The sequence below is a fragment of the Hydra vulgaris genome, chromosome 08 (assembly GCF_038396675.1).
Source record: "Hydra vulgaris chromosome 08, alternate assembly HydraT2T_AEP".
NCBI classification, from domain to species: Eukaryota; Metazoa; Cnidaria; class Hydrozoa; order Anthoathecata; family Hydridae; genus Hydra; species Hydra vulgaris.
Window position 1 is genome coordinate 66,035,886 of NC_088927.1, and position 20,627 is coordinate 66,056,512.

Consider the following 20,627-nt stretch of genomic DNA (forward strand, 5'->3'; position numbering starts at 1 on the left):
TTTTAATGCTTAAGTTTACAGGAAAAATTTTTTTTTTAGATTTGCTTTAGTTTATTTTTACGCTTAAAAAAATTTACGATAAGGGTTATTGTTAATGGATGGTGTTCTTTATTTTGCGATATTTTTGCAAGAAAAATTTTTAGTTTCTAAACTTTTTGAAAGTTTCAGGTTAGTTTTAGAAAATTAAGGAATAACCGTTAAACACCGGAATTTAAAAGATATTCAGAGATCTTTTTTGAAGTCCGGACTATTGACCAATTATCAATAATGAGTTAAATCTTTTTTTTAATTAAATAAAAAAATATATGACGTCGAGTCAAAAATACAAATTGAAGCAAACATTTGCAAATACTTTAATGCTGAATTCATTCAATGAGTTTTTCAAATTATTTATAAACTTTAGATTGAAAGTGATACTAAAAATATTAGCATAACAAATGCAAAATTTAAATTTTTATTAAGTCCATAGAAACCATTTGAAGTACATTAAGAGTGGAATGCAAGAAGCAAACTTGAGTCAAGTTCGACTTGAACTTTACATTGTAACCAATAGCGGCAGAGTATTTTTTAGGGAAAAACCCATACTCTGCCGCTATTGGTTACAATGTAAAGTTCAAGTCGAACTTGACTCAAGTTCGCTTCTTGCAGTCCACCCTAAGTTTATAAAAGAAAGTTGAGATAAAAGAAATAAAAAGCAGTTGAAGGCAGATTTAAATTGATTGTTAAATTTTTTTTTAAGCATTAAATAAAAAATGGTAATTTACCTATTTTTAATTGTACAGTATATTGTATTAAATATAATAAACTGTATAATGTGTGTGTGTTTTTTTACTATAATAACTTTATAATATGTGTCTGTGCTTGAGTGTTTGTGTGTTTGTGTGTTTGTGTGTGTGTGTGTGTGTGTGTGTGTGTGTGTGTGTGTGTGTGTGTGTGTGTGTGTGTGTGTGTGTGTGTGTGTGTGTGTGTGTGTGTGAATATGCATATCTATATATAAACATACATATGTATATACATGTATATATATATATTTATATATAAATATATATATATATATACATATACATATATATATATATATATTTATATATATACATATATACATATATATATATATATATATTTATATATATACATATACATATATATATATATATATATATATATATATATATATATATATATATATATATATATATATATATATATATATATATATATATATATATATATAAATGTAAATGTGTATATATATATAAATTAGAAGAAAGAGGAGATGAAGAAAAAAGTTAGATAAGTGTTTTTAACTAATTTATTATTGCTCTGTTCTTTAAGAACATTGAGCACTCTATTTGTAAAATACACTAACATAATTTACATATATATATAAATATAAATGTATATATATATATATATATATATATATATATATATATATATATATATATATATATATATATATATATATATATATATATATATATATATATATATATATATATTTATATGTATATATATATATATATATATATATATATATATATATATATATATATATATATATATATATATATATATTTATATATATATACATATATATATATACATATATATAAATATATGTAGGGTAAAGGAAGGTATGTTCGTGATAAATTAACTAGATGTGTAATTACAAAGTCAATTTCAGTAATTTTACTTAATTACTTTAATTGTTTGATGTACATAGAGTTAAGTTACTAGAATCTATGCAGTTTTAGGATTTTAAGTCCTTTGATAAGTTTTTATAAAAGCTCAAAAGTCATTGAGAAAAGTTAGGTAATTTTGTGATATGATATTTAATTTCGTGATAGTGGTTAGGTAATTTCGTGAATACACAATAATATTTAAATTTTTCTTTATTAATTAAGTATAACATCTGGTATAATATAACAAAAAATATCAACACTTGTTTTGAATTCATAACTATTCAATCAGACTTTAAGTTCATAAAATATAAATATAGTCAGGCTTATAAGTTAACAAAATTATAATAATACTTTCATTACTTTATATTTATATATAAAAAAAATATACTTTTAACATAGGTAGCTTAGAAAATAAAATAACAGACCTACAAAAAACTCTTAATATAATAACTATAATATTAACCATACTTATATCTGATTAACTTATTTTTCTAAATCACATTCTTGTTGACAACATGTATCACACATAAATACTTCACCAATGTCCTCATATGTTTGACAACTCTCATGATAAGGTACTAAACAATAGGAACACTGCACCCATTTTTTTAATGCCACTTTTTTTAAATGCATTTTCTATATTTTTTTTAGAAAAGCTTTTAATAAATGCTGGATTCAATATTGTATGAAAAGTTGTCCGATTTGGTTTTTCTCCAGGATTTTCCCTCATAAAGTCATTTAAGCTAGTGGCCCAGTTTGACTTAAGTGGCTTGTATATTCCTACATCTAGTGGTTGCAAAAATATTTGCAGATTTGTATAGAGAAAGATATTATTATCATTTAACTATATAGTTATATCGTGCTTAAAACAATTTTTAATGTCATTATATTTAATAAAAGAAACATGATTAAAAATGTAAATTTATTTGAGGTGAAAACGTTAAGAAAATGTGTAACTGCGATAAGGAATCATAAGTTATAGGAAGTTAATAAAAAAACAAAAGTTTTACCATTAAATCAAGCATCTTTTCTAGTTTAATATTTAATAAAAATAATTTACTTACCTTAAAACACAAGTCTGGAAATAAAAATGTTGGACAAGTACTCCAAACAAATGTGCTGAACGCACGTTAAATAATGCTAAAGAATGTACAAACTGATAGTAAACAATTGACGTATCACACGCACCCAACGACTATTTGTGAATCGACAGTAGTACCCCGGGGTACCATTTGACGCAATTTCGATGTTTTTGACTAATAGGTATGTTCGCTACAAATGCCGAGCGAAATATCACGAAATTACATATATCACGAACATACCTTCCTTTACCCTATATATATATGTAAACACACAAACATACATATATATACATGTATACATATATATATATATAATATATATATATATATATATATATATATATATATATATATATATATATATATATATATATATATAAGCAAATATATATATATAATAAAAACATATATATATATATATATATATATATATATATATATATATATATGTTTACATATATATATATATATATATATATATATATATATATATATATATATATATATATATATATATATATATATATTTATATATATATATATATTTATATATATATATATATTTATATATATATATATATATATATATATATATATATATATATATATATATATATATATATATATATATATATATATATATATATATATATATATATATATATATACTTAGGTCGATAGGAAATTTCGTAGAACTCCTCTATAAAAAAAAAAAAAAGACTTTTTTTTAATTTTATTTTATTAAATGTTCAAAATAATGAGTAAAGTAAAAAACCCTTCATTATCTATACAAAGTTGCATCCTTTCAAGCGATTTGCCAAACGTTTTTTTATACTCTTCTTTGGATATACTTTGAAGTAGCTTCGTTATGCGAGTTTTTTGACTTTCAACGTCAGTATCGTCATCAAGATTTTTTTTTATCAAGTCGAATAGCCAATAATCGGATTGAGCTAAGTCTGGTGAGTATGGTGGGAGGCGAATTATTATAATTCCAGCTTGGTTTAGACGGTTTGTAACGGTCTGAGTCACATGGGGTTGAGCGTTATCATGGAGAAGTTTGAAATTTTGAGTGCCTGTTTTAGGTCTTTGCTTATTTATTTCGCATGTAAGAGGTTTCAATCAATTTTTATTATATTCGCTAGTAATGGTGTCTCCCTTTTCAACATAACCCAAATGAACAACACCTGTTGTTTTGAAGAAGATGTAGAACATGTTTTTCGGCTGAAACCTGTCGCATCTTACTATAGTTATTGGACTTTCACCTTCACCAACCCAACTAGTGTTAGCCAATTTGTGTCCAACTTGTCTCAAATAAAACCACGACTCATCCCCTGTAATATTATTACATAGTCTCCATGGGCCGTTTCTGTAAAGGGCTATATGCCTCAACTCTATTCTTGCGATTTTGACTGGTTACCTCGTGGGGTATCCAACTTGATGTTAAACTTTTTTTTTAAGTGCGTCGTGAATGATTTTGCTGATTGTAAAACGATTAATCGACGTTAGGGCTTCAATTTTATCATGTGTTGCATGCGGATTTTCTTCAATAATGGCTCGCACACATTCAATATTCTCAGCTGTATAAGTGGTTTGAGGGTGTCCTGAGCGAGGATCATCTTCGAGGCTCTTTCTACCATTTTTAAATAAGCAGCCCACTTGGCAACTGTACCACATTTTAGAGCTTGGTCACCATGAACTAAAACCAATTCATCGGTTATGGCTTGTGCTGAAACTCCAAGTGGAGCACAGGTTTTAATATATGCTTGATTTTCAATTTTTTTTATCTTTCTAAATTTTTTCTTCTTAACCTATATATTAAGATTTAAATAACTTTTTTAATAAACATTCAAAATATTTCAAATATTCAAATATTTAAATATTCAAAGTGTTCATAAATAAACACAGTTAAAAATAATATATAAATATTTAATTATTTCCTGTCTCATTGTATCTTTATCGATGAAGTTCTATGAACTTCTCTAGCGACCTAAGTATATATATATATATATATATATATATATATATATATATATATATATATATATATATGTATATATATATATATATATATATATATATATATATATATATATATATATATATATGTATATATATATATACATATATATATACATATATATATATATATATATATATATATATATATATATATATATATATATATATATATATGTATATATATATATATATATATATATACATATATATACACACACATGTATATACACACACATATATACACACACACACACATATATATACAAATACATATATATACACACATATAAATACAGTAATATTTTTCCTTAGATAAATGGATTGATTTTGATGATCTGTTATGTTAACTATGTAATATCTCAAAACTCGTCAGGTATTACTTATTGCATGATGCCTGTGTGTTTGTATGTATAATATATATATATATATATATATATATATATATATATATATATATATATATATATATATATATATATATATATATATATATATATATATATATATATTATGTAAATATATCTGATTTTTGAGGGTTGTTACTTGATTTCTGGTGCCTTTTTATAAGTACATTGGGAAAAGTGTACAAATTCTGCCTGTCTTTTAAAATTTTAAAAGATTTCTTTTTTTAAATAGTGATCACAGAACCGGGGGCAGGGCTGAGGGCCTGGACCCCAATTTTTCCAAATTTTTTTTTAAAAACATAACATACAACTAGTGGCGGATTTAGTCAAATTGAAACCCTCAGCGCTACAAATAACTGGTCAAATTATGGCCAGCCTATCCATCTCATATTAATTGACACTGCTCCATTTAACCAGCCTGTGTTACTTATCATTGCATCAAACAATAGATTGTCAAAAGTTTACTTTATTTTAATTTCTTCATCCGATAAGATCATTTTGATATACCTTCTTGAAGTTGTTTCTGATTTAGTTAAAGATAACCAAATAATAAAAAATGAACTTATCAAATAAAAACAAATAGAAGTAATTTAGGTAGTTCTCAATTCAGTCAATGCTCAACGAAATCCATTAATAAAAGGCAACTTTCATGGATAAGACGCGTATTGATGAGCTTACACTCATGAGGATTGAACTCAAGCAGAACAAGATACATTTAATAAATTAGCTGCTGAAAAGAAGAGGATAAATGGGGATCAACAGATCCTCATTTATTTATACAGAAAAGTTATTAGATTCGGTGGATCATCGACGAACTGGAACTGTTAGATGTATTGATACCGTTAAATCTAATAAATTGAAGAAATGTATCTAGATCTCAAAAGAACAGTGCTCGCAATTTAAAAACGCATAAAATTCTAAAAAAAAAACAGCCATCTAAAACAACTCAAATACCCAAGCGCCACCCGAATCCACGCTTTTGAAACATGAACATTCTAAACATCAGTCAATTTTAACACATTCAAAGTCAAACATATGCAATAAACAAAAGCTAAACTTTTGTGCAAAAAATCTATGCTCTCTTAAAGGTGCCAAGAGAAAAATCTATGCTCTCTTAACAGTGCCAAGAGAAAAATCTATGCTCTCTTAACAGTGCCGAGAGAAAAATCTATGCTCTCTTAACGGTGCCAAGAGAGACAAGCTAACAGCTAGAGCTGAAGATAAATCAAAATAAAAAAAAATTTACTATTTTTTGCTGAGCCGTGGTTCAATAAAACATCTGACACCAAACTAGCAGGCTATCAAGTTCACAAAAATGATAGAGATGGACAAGAAGGTGGGGTGGTAATATATACAAAATATGATTTTCCAGTTATGGTATCATTTATTCAGCAACTTAACTCAGTTAGTAATAAACATGTATACCGCATCATAATTCTAAAATATGAATCTATCCTTGCAGGATGTATTTACCTACAACAACGATATTTTTCTAGAACAAATAACCAACTCAGTAAAAGCAGCCAAAGATAATTCAATATCTTTAGGCTGTTCAGTAATGTTAGTCTATGGAAGTTTTAATTTTAGTCATACAACCTACGATGAACTTGACATTGGTGGGAAAAGAGCTACCATAGCCCACGAGAGGAGGAACGACAAACTATCTTAAATTTCAGAAATGTTTAACTGAAAGTCATTTCACTCAAGTGGTGACCTTCCCAACATATCGCAATTCTAAAAACGAGGATCAAAAGAGTACTTGACTTAATTATAACGGATGGCCAAGACAGTATTAAGGAACTAGAAAAGGGTGACTCGTTAGGCCATATACCTGCCGGCCGATCTCACTGTTTTATAACCGGATCATTCACAGTGAACTATTTAAATAAAAAAGCTTGAAAAATAAAAAATACATATGGAGTAGAGCAGGCTATAAAACTATTTTATCACGAATACAAGCATACGACTCGAAGAACATATTCAAAACCTTTTCGGTGAATGATAACAACTCGGTCTTTATCAAAAAGTACAACGAGGCAATTGATTAGCACTTTCTATCTACTACAAAATCATTTATTGAAAAGAATACTCTAGAGCAATTATCTTAAAGCGGGTTATAATTCTCGCAAAGCAATAAAAAAAACATTGAATTGCATGTAAAAACGTAATCAATGTAGTCCAAAAAGCAACCAAAGAATATGAAAAAGAAATTGCCAAAAAATTTAAATCAGACCCTAAACTCTAACTGAACATGAAGACATAAGCAAATGACAAAAAAGTCAACAAGATCTCTAGAAAATTATGAAGGTAAAATTACAACAAATATTTTTATTTTTTTCTTTATTTTATCTAGGTGCCCTAAAAAGTCTATACGGTCTTATCACAGAGCACTGCGGATGAGCATTTAATTGGAAGTTCACGCCTCCTTGCTAACCGATATTACAAAACTTGCCAAGTAGTGAGGTTTGAACCACGAATACTTTGTTCCTGAGGCAAGTGCGCTACCACTGCGCCACAGCTGCTCAAATTTTATAACAGATTTATTACAGATATGAACGAACAAACACCAAAATTCAAAAATTGAACGGATATCGAATGCATAATGAATGAATTATCAATAAAACAAGCAGGTGTCCAAGAAAACATGGTTGAATCAAAATTTTATTCACGATATCCTAATGGAATATTGCATCAAAAATAGCTTAATTATCAAAGATTAGTACGATTTTCTTCCGAAGCGAGGTTGTGGCACTAAACTATTAGAAACAAGAGACATATTAACAAGCACAGTTTTCCTAGGCTATGCCGTAGATGTACTCTATGTCGCGTTCGAAAAAGTATGCCACAAACAACTCCTACATAAGCTTAAAGCATACGGCATATGTAGAACTCTACTCATGAGGATAACGAACTGGCTAACGAACCGACAGCAGAAAGTAACAATCGGTAATTATAAATCAAATTAAAAGAAAATTACAAGTGGTGTTCCACAAGGTACAGTGCTTAAACCTCTATTAATTATACTTTATACAAACGATCTACCGGACAATATAACACATCAAATTAAGAGATATGCTGACGACAGTAAGATTTTAGGCGTAATGAAGAGCGTGGCAAACACTATAACATTACAAAATTACATAGACGAAGTAGTACGTTGGTCTAAAAAATGGCTCATGGAGTTGAACGTAAAAAAACTTAAGTTGATGCATATTCGACACCCAATTAACAAATCCTCTCAAAACTACACAATGCTTGATCAATTAGGAAGCAGAAAAATACTCAAAAGCACCAAAAGTGAACGCGAACTGAATATTTGTTTCTCATAATTTGAAAGTGAAATGTTAATTAGAAGCGGCAGCGGCTATAACCAATTGGGCGTAAGCCTTTCTAAAAGAAGCCTTTGAAAGCAGAGACCCTTTCTTTGTGCAAAGTCTGGTATACCATTTATGTCAGACCATTTCTTGAGTTTGCCAATGACAGATCTATGCCAATGACAGTCAGATCATAGGGGTCATCAAAACAGAAGATGATGCAATAAAACTACAACTAGATACAGGCAATTGAATGGTCTAAAAAATGGCTTGCGTTTTTCAACCTCAACAAATGTAAATTCATGATGCGGGTCACTCAAATAATTCAGTGCGTCTTTACTACATGCTTGACACAACAATATAATAGAAGTTGGAATAACTATTATTGAACTTAATTTAGGTGTTCTAACATCAAGCAACCTCAAGGTTAAGCATCAAGTAGAAGTTGCAGCAGCTAGATCAAACCATGTATAACAATGTAACCATTTTATATATTTTATTTTTATATATTTTGTAAATTTTATTAGTATGGTTGAAGGAGTTGTAGTATGATGAATAACAGGACCAACTATTTGACAACAATTTGAGCAAAATGATTCATTTTTTTAATGGTATCTTTTCAGTTTCTTTGCAGGTAAATTCAGAGAGATTAAGTTAACAAGGACTTTTAGTATCTTACTCAACTCAGCAAATAGCATTAAAACATTTTCTGCGGGCGTCAATGGCATTAGATTGCTACCTTCTTACTTCATTCTTTTCAATTTTTTCACTTGATGATAAAGGTTCAACAAGTAAGTCTCTACAGCTTTACCGATAGCCGAACTTTTACCGAATAATTCAGTTAAAATTTACGGTTGATTTGAAACTTGCACAAACAGAAGCGGATTATTTAGCGGTGATCCCTACGTTTTTCTTATGTAACCCTCTCTAGTTCAGAAATTAGATTTTATAAATGGTTTGACAACCATTTTTGAATTCTTTATTCCATTTTATATTTGTTTGCTTCAAAATGTTGGTTTAATTTCTAGGAGATTTAGCTAAATTAAAAGCAATTAAATATGACTTGCTATAGTAAACATCAATACTTTTAATTTAAGTTTTTAAACACTATAAATCTATAATTTTTAAGTCTATAAATCTACCGGTTTTTGCATTTAATCTGGTGGTTTTTTGCACGAATCTTGTGGGTATTTTTCATTTAATCTGGCGGTTTCTTGCATTTAATCTGACGGTTTTTTGCATTCAATCAAGTTTTTTGCGGTTTTTTGCAAGTTTTTTGCGGTTTCTTTATCATGAAAAATGGTTTTGCTCTTATTACTTTATTTAATTTAACTTCCTTATATACAATTTAAGCCCTTTTTGTCTTTTTAAAAATGAATAACGCACGATGACAATACTCAGAAATTAATGTTGAAGTAAGAAATGTGGTCATTAACCTTGTAACTAACGAAAGGAAAAGTGTAAAAGAAATATCGGAACTCATGCATAAAAGTGAGACTTCAATACAACACCTGGTCCATCAATATATATCAACAGATAATATCAATTCTGGTATTAGAGGTGGTTTTCGACAGTCAGATTTTTTGAGGAAATAAGAAATAAGTTACATGAATGAGTTATTGGAGATAACAGAAACTATCATTTACAGGAGATAATGGTAGAATTGGGAATTGATGTAAATTTCTAAACATTCAGGACCATCCCGAACGGGGGATGTAGGGGTGTCTCACCCTCCAAAGCTGCCATATAAGCATTTGAATTAGTACATTGAGCAAGTTTTGAACTAAAGTTGGCAAATTGCAAATCTTGAAGACCTTTTTTATTTTATTTTTGGTGTCTCTAGTTGGCAAAAAAAACATACAACACCCCTCCCTCCTCTTCATGGAAGGCCTTTTTGGCACGGCTCTGTCCATATTATGGCGGTAGTTTAAAAAATTGAATTATACATATAAAATACATATAAAATTATTACATATAAAAAGACCCATTAGTGAAAGACGCAATATTGCAGAGTTAAAAGAAGAAAAACATATTTTTCATGTTATTAACACTTGAAATTGCAACAACGTTACAGAAATATCATTTATATTGATAAAAGTCCGTTCAATCTTCATATGATAAGAAACCACGGGTACATTCTCCGAGGAACGACCCCAAATCAACATGTATTGTCATCAAGAGGCCGTAACATAACCATGATATTAGCGTTAAGTTGTTTAAATATAGTCCCCAGTAAAACAATAATCGGCTTATGGGTGACAGCAGATATTTTAAAATTAAACAATATTCAAAAATTAAATAATATTTCAAAATCCCTTTAAAGGATTTTTAAATACACTTAAAAGTATTTTGGGGGAGGAAGAAGAGTTTATTTTGGTGATTGACAACGTCAACTTTCATCATTCATTATCAGATTTTTATGATAGTTATCTCTATGAAATTCGTTTTTTACCCCGATACTCATCTTTTCTAAATCCTTGTGAAGAGACGTTCTCATAAATTAAGAGTGCTACAAGAGGACAAATAGCTCCAATCGTAAATAATTATTTATTAGACCGAATGAGGGACGGTTGTGAGCACATTACTGAACATGATCACATGATCTTTCAAACTTCGTGAGACACTGCGAATCTTTTCTTACTCAATGCATTAATCTATATATATATATATATATATATATATATATATATATATATATATATATATATATATATATATATATATATATATATATATATACTACTCAATGCAATTGGATTATACTATTTGTTACACATCTAAATTTATTTTTGATTAGAAATGTGGAATATTTTTTATTAGTAATCATTAAAGCAATTCATAACATGCATTATAAAATTCACATAAACTTTAAAATCGCCAGATTGAATGCAAAAAACCGCCAGATTAAATGCAAAAAACTGCCAAATTAAATGAAAATAACCACTAGATTCGTGCAAAAAACTACCAGATCAAATGCAAAAACCGGTAATTACATATGATACATCTTTTATCTTTTAAACAATGTCTCTGTTTACCTGATTTACATTTAAGTTAACCATCTTACAACAAGAATACAAGAAAAAGCTGCTCATTAAATCAATGGTTTTTTCACACAATATTAAAAAAAATAAGTTGACTTCTTAATCTTGTTAAGTTAAATATTTTCAATTGATTTTTCGCAACATTAATTAAGTTGATTTTACTAGATTTTAACTTTAAAACCATTTTTGACAACCAAAACTGTTTTTAAAGTTGAAATTAATTTATTTTGTTAACATAAATTAAGTTATTTTAATAAGACTAACAGTGAAAAGTTTTAATAATAAATCTAGATTGCAGTTTATTAAGACAAGAAAAACAAAAATGATTTAACTTAAATGAATAAATACTTCGCTAACTAGATCCAATAATTGGGAAATATATCTGCCAGCAGTTAAATGTCTACATTGCTCTTAATAAATAGAAATATCATAAAAGTAAGGCTTTAAATATCAATAAAAAGAAAGTTTGATGATTGATGTGCAAGAAATAGAAATAAGTAAGATAAAACTAATTAAGAACCTTGGTAATAAAGAATTATAATAAAAATCTTAGTAGATCTTTAAATATCATCTTTATAAAACACTTATGACGTTTTCCTTTTGCAAAATAAGAAAACATGATTAATTGACTTTATACCTTTGGAAAACATGATTGGTTGACTTTATACCTTTGGAAACAGAGCAAAAATTAGTTACATGGTTAAAAGATTTTAATTTGTTTTCATGATCACTTTGTATATACAAACATAAAATAAATTTTTAAATCAGGATAAAGGAATTATTTTAGATTTAGGTTAAATTAGGGCAGAATGAATTTTGTTTATTTAACACCATAGATGATGCAATTACAAAAAAAAATGTTTCGGCAATTTTTCTTCTTTTTTTTAATTTTAAGTTATTAGGTATCTTGAGTATAAATATTGGGTATATTGAGTATAAAAATTCACTCCATTCAGCTACCATCAGCGTTTCTGATGAATATTTTGTACTTTATGCGCTTCCGCTAATGGGGCTCTCTTTGTTGATTGGGGTTGTAAATCATCTTTTAGAATATCTATCCAAAAATTTGGACACATTCTCTTGGACGGTTAGTTTTATCTCAATTCAGCAGCAGCTATTTTTGGTGAACAACTGGCTTGAAATGAGTACAGGAACATTTTGAAGAATGTGGATGTTCTAAAAGAGATTAGCCCAGCAGCATTCCTTTTCTCCAGCTCTTGCCTTTATTAACACACTAAGAAATTTTAATGACGTTTTATAAAGATTCCTTTGCTAATAAAACTGAGCATTTCATGATCCTCCTACTAACAACTTCAGAATAACACTATCGCTCCAAAAGTTTAAGCTATCATCTACCGCATTCAACATTTCATCCAACGCCAAATTAGGTCTTTGGGACTTTATTCAAAAAAAAACTACTAAAGTGCTCTATTATCTTTACAGTTCGCACTGGTGAAAGTACAAGACAGGCTGGATAGATGCGTCACAGAATTCAACAGCAAAAAAAATTGTTTAAGAACTTTAAAACCATTTTTCTAGATTGTATAGTTCATTAAAAGAGGTAAAAGTAATATAATTTAAAAACTACACTTAAACATGTCAGAATTGAAGATTATTGATTTTATGGTTGATTGTTAATTTTTTATGGTTTAATGATTACTTATGTTGTGAAGAAAACTAAAAAAATCTTGAGGCTAACTTTTTTTATACGTTTATCGTTTGCTTATTTAGTACGGTTTTGTACAAAATTTGAAATTCGAAATATTTTTTATTTCTATTCTATATCAGAAATTTATTTAACGCTCTCTTGCAACAATCACGCATAAATTGAATGTAAAAGTGATGGAAATTAAAGTTTTGCGACAGTTTATTTTTCATTTTATTTGCATATACATTACTGATTTTTTGTGCGCTTTCATACAAATTTAAAAATGGATCATCTGTCAACAACGGTTTAACCAGTTTTTTGATTTGTAACCAGGTGACAACTGATAGTAGTCTTACTAAAGAATTTTCTGGGGTTATGACAACAAGCGCTTTTTTTTTTTGCAACAGTGAGCAGTCTTTTGAATGATTCTAGATAATTTTTTATTTTATGAACTAAACTTCCCAAGACTTTATAGGAGGTCACAATAGTCGAAAAAGCTACTTCTCGACTAGATTTGACTTATTTAAAATATAACTACAGAGCCATTATGCAATAAAAGGAAGTAAGTAAGTTAAATTAAGTTAAGTATACAGACAATAAAATATATAATATGTTATTCTAAAATATTTTAGTTAAATATTAGATATTATAGTACATTCTGTTTATTAAGAAGTTAAATTCAAAGTAATATAAAAAATGATTTAAAATTTTTAAAATCATTTTTATATTACAAAAATTTATATTTGACATTCATAAATTTTAGAACAATTTAATTTCACTGGATTGATCTTATTACAAAGTTCTAATCTACTTCATACATTTACAAATTTTTATCAAGAGTACGTAGTTTCATTTGAAATAAAACCAATGTCAATTTATCAAGCAGAATATGGAAATGTAATCCACTTGACGGCTGATGGAGATTATACTAATTATGGAGATAGAAATCCAGCTGTATATTTTTGTCCAGCAACAACACAACAAGGATCATTTAGTTTTTCTACTTCAATTAATGGGTCAATAAAAAATTTTTATGCAAAGTCTCTTCCATTAAATCAATGGAGTTTAGTAGAAATATCGCAAATGTTTGTCAGTTCGAGTTTTGTATATAGCATTAGTTTAAACAAAACAAGACTTTACTCTTCAGTAAATAGTCATACTGTTCAACTATCTAATGTTAAATTGTATGCTTCTAATCCTTGGAGTAAAGCTCAAGATGGCTATATTAGAAATTTGTATGTGTTCACTGGCAAAATAGGTAAAAAATTTGTATAAATTATATACATATATATATATATATATATATATATATATATATATATATATATATATATATATATATATATATATATATATATATATATATCATATATATATATATATATATATATATATATATATATATATATATATATATATATATATACATATATATATATATATATATATATATATATATATATATATATATATATATATATATATATATATATATATATATATATATATATATATATATATATATATATATATATACATATATAGGATTCATAAATCCTTGTAAGTTATCAAACTAAAAATTATTTAATTATACCATTAAATTATACAGACTAAGTGTAAAAGCGTCCAACGGACGTACCCACGGATCTCCTATCATTTTATGATTGTTGATTTTAAATACTGAAATAAGTTAAACTTTTGTATTTAATGAAGACTTATGGTTACTTTTTATATATGTTGTTTATGCTTTCTGCTTGTTTTAAGGTAAACTTTAACGGTAAAATTATTGTTGTCTGTGATTTGTGTATAAGTTTTTTTATAATTAATCTGTTTATTCTGAACATCTGTTAAGTTTTCTTTGTTTTTATTACTTATCCTTCTATATATATATATATTTTTTTAATAGAAACGCTGCATATTTCATAGCGGGCTTTCATTGCTCAGACTAGTTCTAGCACCGTAGATCACCTGCAACAAATATAGCAAATTAGTTGTTAACGTCTTTAGAAGTATTTTAAGTTTTATAGTTAGTTTTAAGTACATCAATAGATTTATGTTATTGATTGTTTTTGCTTTAAAATCAACCTTTTTGCTATTATCTTAAATCAAACACTATGAATCAAATTGTTTACTCACAGTCAGACAGACTCCTATTTATATAAAAATGTTCACAGTAGATCTGAATTAAACTCACTTTCAGCTAGCACACATACGTTGATAAAACAATATTGCGTGTTACGTTGGCCCAACATCGACCGCCATCGTGTTGTTTTTATATTATTTTTGTTACAAATGCGACATCGCCAACAACCAAAAATTCAAATTTTGCCCAACATTGTATTTTAAGTCGGCATTGCGTAGTACTTTAATGTTGATTCAACGTTGTGTTATAGGTTTGCACAACGTTGTATTTTACGTTGACGAAACGTATTTTAAAACGTATTTTGTATTTTAAATTGATTCAACGTTATTATTTACCTTTGCACAACGTTATATTTAACTTTTATTGGAATAACCAAAAAAATCGATTTTATATTTTAGCATATATATATATATATATATATATATATATATATATATATATATATATATATATATATATATATATATATATATATATATATATATATATATATATATATATATATATATATATATATATATATATATATATATATTATATATATATATATATATATATATATATATATATATATATATATATATATATATATATACCCCTCCATTAACTGTTAAAAGAACAGTTAATGGAGGGTGATTTTAAGAAACCTGTTTTTGCTAAAGCCATAAAACAATCTATGGAAACTAGGGAAGCAATCCTAATGAGTAATCCTTTTTTCTGTGCAACGGTATTTGCAGACTTACACTATCAATGTCTTCTAAACGAAGAACAACAGGTATTTTTTCTCATCGTTTGTTTTGTGAGAACGTTTTTTAAACTTTGATTAAAAGATTTTACTTTTGATTACTTCGATTAGAAATTGAAAATATATTTATTATTTTGGAGTTTTTTAAAGCAAATTTATTTTGTTATCTTTTTAAAAATTTTAGGTAGTTGCTGAGGACACTCTCTGGTTGGTTCAAAAAAAGATTAATAAGCAAAAGTTTGGTTTTCATAGATTGGAGGAAGGTTGTGAAACTTTTTCTACCGAGAGTTCGGATGAGAAAATGAAAGAAAATTTTTAAGAGAATGGAGCAGGCAAGATAAAAAAGAGTCAGCAATCTGGATCTATTCAGAACATTGGGATCGAGGAGCGAGAATTTAAAGGCGCACTTCGAAGTCTACCTAAACTAGCGCACGACCTTTTGAAACAAAAAGAAAAGGAAGGAATAGAGTTTTTCCCTTCGATGATACAATCATCGTGAAAAATTGTCACAGCGCTTCCAATGACGCAAGTTAGTGTTGAGCGGGTGTTTTCAGCACTCAAATTTCTGACGCCAGACCAAAGAAGCCACATGACATCGGATCTTATTGATGATTTGGTATTTCTTAGGACAAATAACGAATACATTTGACTTGTTTGAAATTTAATTTTGGGTTTGAAATACAATGATAATATATATATATATATATATATATATATATATATATATATATATATATATATATGAACATATTTTTAAGAAAAACACGGTATTTTTTAATCTTGACATGTTTCGTAGTTAACATATAAAATTGTAAAAATCTAAGTAACTACACCTGTCTAAAACAGTTGTAGTTACTTAGATTTTTACAATTAACAGATGAAATGAAGTTCTTGTAAACATTAGATTGTTTGTCACTTGTAAGATGCTCGTGAATCCTTGTTGTTTAGTGTCTGGAGGTTTCTTCAATATAACTGGCATTACATCCAGCACAAGAAAATTTGTAGACAACATTGGATTTGAGTAGCTTAGGAAGTGGATCTTTTATACATAAGCTATTCTGTAATTTTTTGGTAGTGAAAATTAAATTAATTATGACATCTTTACAATATTTTTTAATGATTTTATTAACTATAGATTCAATAAAATTTGAGTATAATCCCATAAATGGAAGTTTATAATATCTTATACTAGGTTTATCAATACTATTTATAACAGATGGATTTATCTTTTTATCAACAAATAATTTAATTTCAGTTATATTGGAGAAACCCCCAGACACTTAACAACAAGGATTCATGAGCATCTTTTAACAGTTCCCAAACATAGACAAAGAGTCTTGGCGTGAGATCCTCAGACTGAAAGATTTGAGAAGCAATAGCAGGTTTTTCAAGAGTACTTTGTAATTCCTTTATTTGTTTCCACTGATATGGCTGCACTGCAAAACTCCTTTTTGGATATTTTTCTTCCAGCTCTTCAACAACATCACGTAATTCTAAAAGACGCTTAAGCAGTTTAAATGTACTCGACCATCTAGTTACATTGTCTATAACTGCCACCTATATTATAGAACATATTTTATTTTTAAAATATAGCAGGTTTTTCAAGAGTACTTTGTAATTCCTTTATTTGTTTCCACTGATATGGCTGCACTGCAAAACTCCCTTTTGGATATTTTTCTTCCAGCTCTTCAACAACATCACGTAATTCTAAAAGACGCTTAAGCATTTTAAATGTACTCGACCATCTAGTTACATTGTCTATAACTGCCACCTATATTATAGAACATATTTTATTTTTGAAATATAACAAATAAACATATTTATTAGTTTGTATAAAAAATTTATAAAATTACTTTAAAAGGTTTTGTATTTTTTCACCACAACGTTGAAGATAAATAGTGTTCATATTTTTGGAGATTTCGTCAAAGTAACCATCATGCTGCTGTTCACAGAATTTAGAGCCCCCAGTTTCACTACTTGCATCTTCAATAACCTGTTCTTCTGTAATATCATCTCCGCCTTCATCATGATCTTCACTAGGTAGTGTTTCTATAATCTTGTTTATCTCAATCTTCTTGCCAAAATCATTCACCATTTTAATCATGTTAGACCCATTGTCAGTACAAATTCCAAGGATTTGTTCTTTTCGGATGCCAAACTTATCAAGTACGTTTTCAAGTGCATTTTGAATATCTTCAGCTTTGTGTCTGGCATGTATGTCGATGACTGCTAATGTTTTGATTAATATTATGCCGCTAGAGAAAAATTGAGTATTGACTCCAAGTAAGCTTCGTCGAAGTCTTGATGCTCCATCAAACTTTGGAAAATTAGTTTTCCATTTAAATCGCTTCTCAAATCAGAACGCTTTTTTTGAGCTAAAGTCTGAATTTCCTGACGCATATTTTCACGACTGATCTTTGTGCCAAATTTTTTTGCCAAATCTCGGGTCAAAATTTCTATTCCATCTCCGCTAAGAATGTTAAACGAAGCTCCATTTTGAAGTACTAACATATTTAAAGTTTTTTTGAAATCTTCTTTCGATATTGTTATAGTAACTTTGTTAAAAAAATTGTCAAGTGTCTTTTGTTTTTTTTGTCTACCAAAAGATAGAGAATCTCCATTTCTTGACAAAGTAACTTCGGATACATTTATATTCCTTTTTTGCGCGGCTTTTTTCTTTTCTTGCTCCTGAACAATTTTATGATGAAGTATTCCGTGGCTCTTCTTAATGAGACGTTTCATATTTGAAGTTGGTTTTTTTACTCGTTTTCCATCCAATAGCATTTTAACTTGCGCGCCGCAAATTTTAACTTGCGTGCCACAAATTTTTAGTTTGATTCTCCTCAACAATAATCTGGAAAATATATGCTTTTTCCTTTTCACTGAAGGAAAAGCATTTCAATTCATACTCGAATATATCTTCGCTTACAACCGCGGTGTTTTTAGTCACATCAGTCAGGTTAAATGTACATCAACAACTTTTTAAACAAAATGCTAAAACGGAAAAATTAAACTTGAAAAATATAATCCTAATTAGGATTTATTCAGACCAACAACAAGATAAATCTGTTATTAAACTAATTGAACCTTCTAAATAAAAAGTTTTTAATTAATGTTGCTTTATTAGGTTTTAAAATAAGTTACCTCAACTCACCAGAAATAAGGATTATTTAAACAAAATATCGTGGAACATATTCTGATTAAAACTTTTAATTTATTAATTCTTCACTTAAATTGCAACATATAAATTTATGTTCACATGTATTTTAATAATAACAGTGTAAAGGTTTCGCGCCAGTTTTTTTTTTTACGAGTTTCAACTTTTTTAATTGGTTGCTGTTTTTTTAAATTACTTATAAAACGTGCGTACATAACGAAGAGTATATAATTACAAATAACAACTAATAAACTTGCTCGTAACCAACTCGGATACTAAATAAAGCTAATAAAAACCTATTCTAAAAGCAGAAAATAATTATATAAGTGTCAATAAAGCAATGTTAGCAATCGATATTATAATAATTTAAAACGATTTATTCAACAAGTTCGTTCAACAATGAGTGAATAATATTTGTCTACTATTAAAAACAACATTTTCCATTAAAAATACAAGAGAGCCGTTAACCGCTAGATTTTTCCGGCTCCGGCTCCACCAAAAAACAGCGGCTCCACGGCTCCGGCTCCGGCTCGGCTCCACAAGCCTGGTTTTGTGCAGATTTTCGAGGTTATCTAAAAACTTATGCTTACCATGACTTCCATTTTTGTTTTTTTGTTTGACGTTTTGTTGCAGTTTATGTATCAGAAATTTATTTAAGACGCGAGAAATAGGGTCATGGACAATCAACCCTCCTTCAAACTAAAACCATGACAAGGAAAATGATTAGATAACAACATAAATGTATTTTCTTATTTGTATTATCTCTTTTGCCTAGAGGTGTTTCTCTTGGCAATCAAACATATCATAACTATACTAACATAATCAGAAATTAATAAAAAAGCTTTCTATAGTCTTTGGATGCTTAGCAACTTCAGAATATTGCAGCAGAGAAGGAAATATAGGGAACTTGATATTGAACACGTTTTAATCAATAGGATTACTTCAAACAAGTGCCTCAAATTTTTGTTGTTATTATTAAAGATCAGTCAACATAGATTGGGTTAAAGTCAATTTACGTAGAATGTACACATTCATAAGAAACAGTCCTGTTATAATAATCACAATAAAATTACACAATACTTCTGCCACCTATTTTACAAATTAAAAAGTGTTAAAAAAAATTACAAACATTTAAACCTTGTGAAATAAATGCTTCGCCATTTGGACAATTACTAACATCAATCATTCCATTGTACAACCATAATATACTTGAATCGGAAAAATCATGAGGAAGAAATCAGATCGCTTTCCATATTGCAAAGAATTTTTATATTTCTGCATTATTTGGAAAACTAATAATTTGTTAGAACAATAAATAATAAAATAAATATTCAAACACTTTGTACAATACCATTTTAAAAAACAAAAACGTTTTTTGATATAATTTTT

General features: G+C 27.8%; 1 protein-coding gene across 5 annotated transcripts in view; it reads left to right on the top strand.

Annotated features, from left to right (window-relative positions):
• Window positions 1-601: 601 nt before the first annotated feature.
• LOC105848477 (uncharacterized) overlaps window positions 602-20,627 on the top strand; it is a 190,151-nt gene continuing 170,125 nt past the window's right edge. For 3 of the 5 annotated variants that reach the window (XM_065804191.1, XM_065804196.1, XM_065804198.1), the window contains exons 1-3: window positions 629-755; window positions 5,099-5,159; window positions 13,957-14,451. In XM_065804191.1, the coding sequence (XP_065660263.1) occupies window positions 753-755; window positions 5,099-5,159; window positions 13,957-14,451 (559 nt within the window). In that variant the 5' untranslated portion in view covers window positions 629-752. Of the gene's footprint in view, window positions 756-5,098; window positions 5,160-13,956; window positions 14,452-20,627 lie in introns of all 5 variants that reach the window. The other 2 variants (XM_065804192.1, XM_065804194.1) reach the window with 2 other exon arrangements.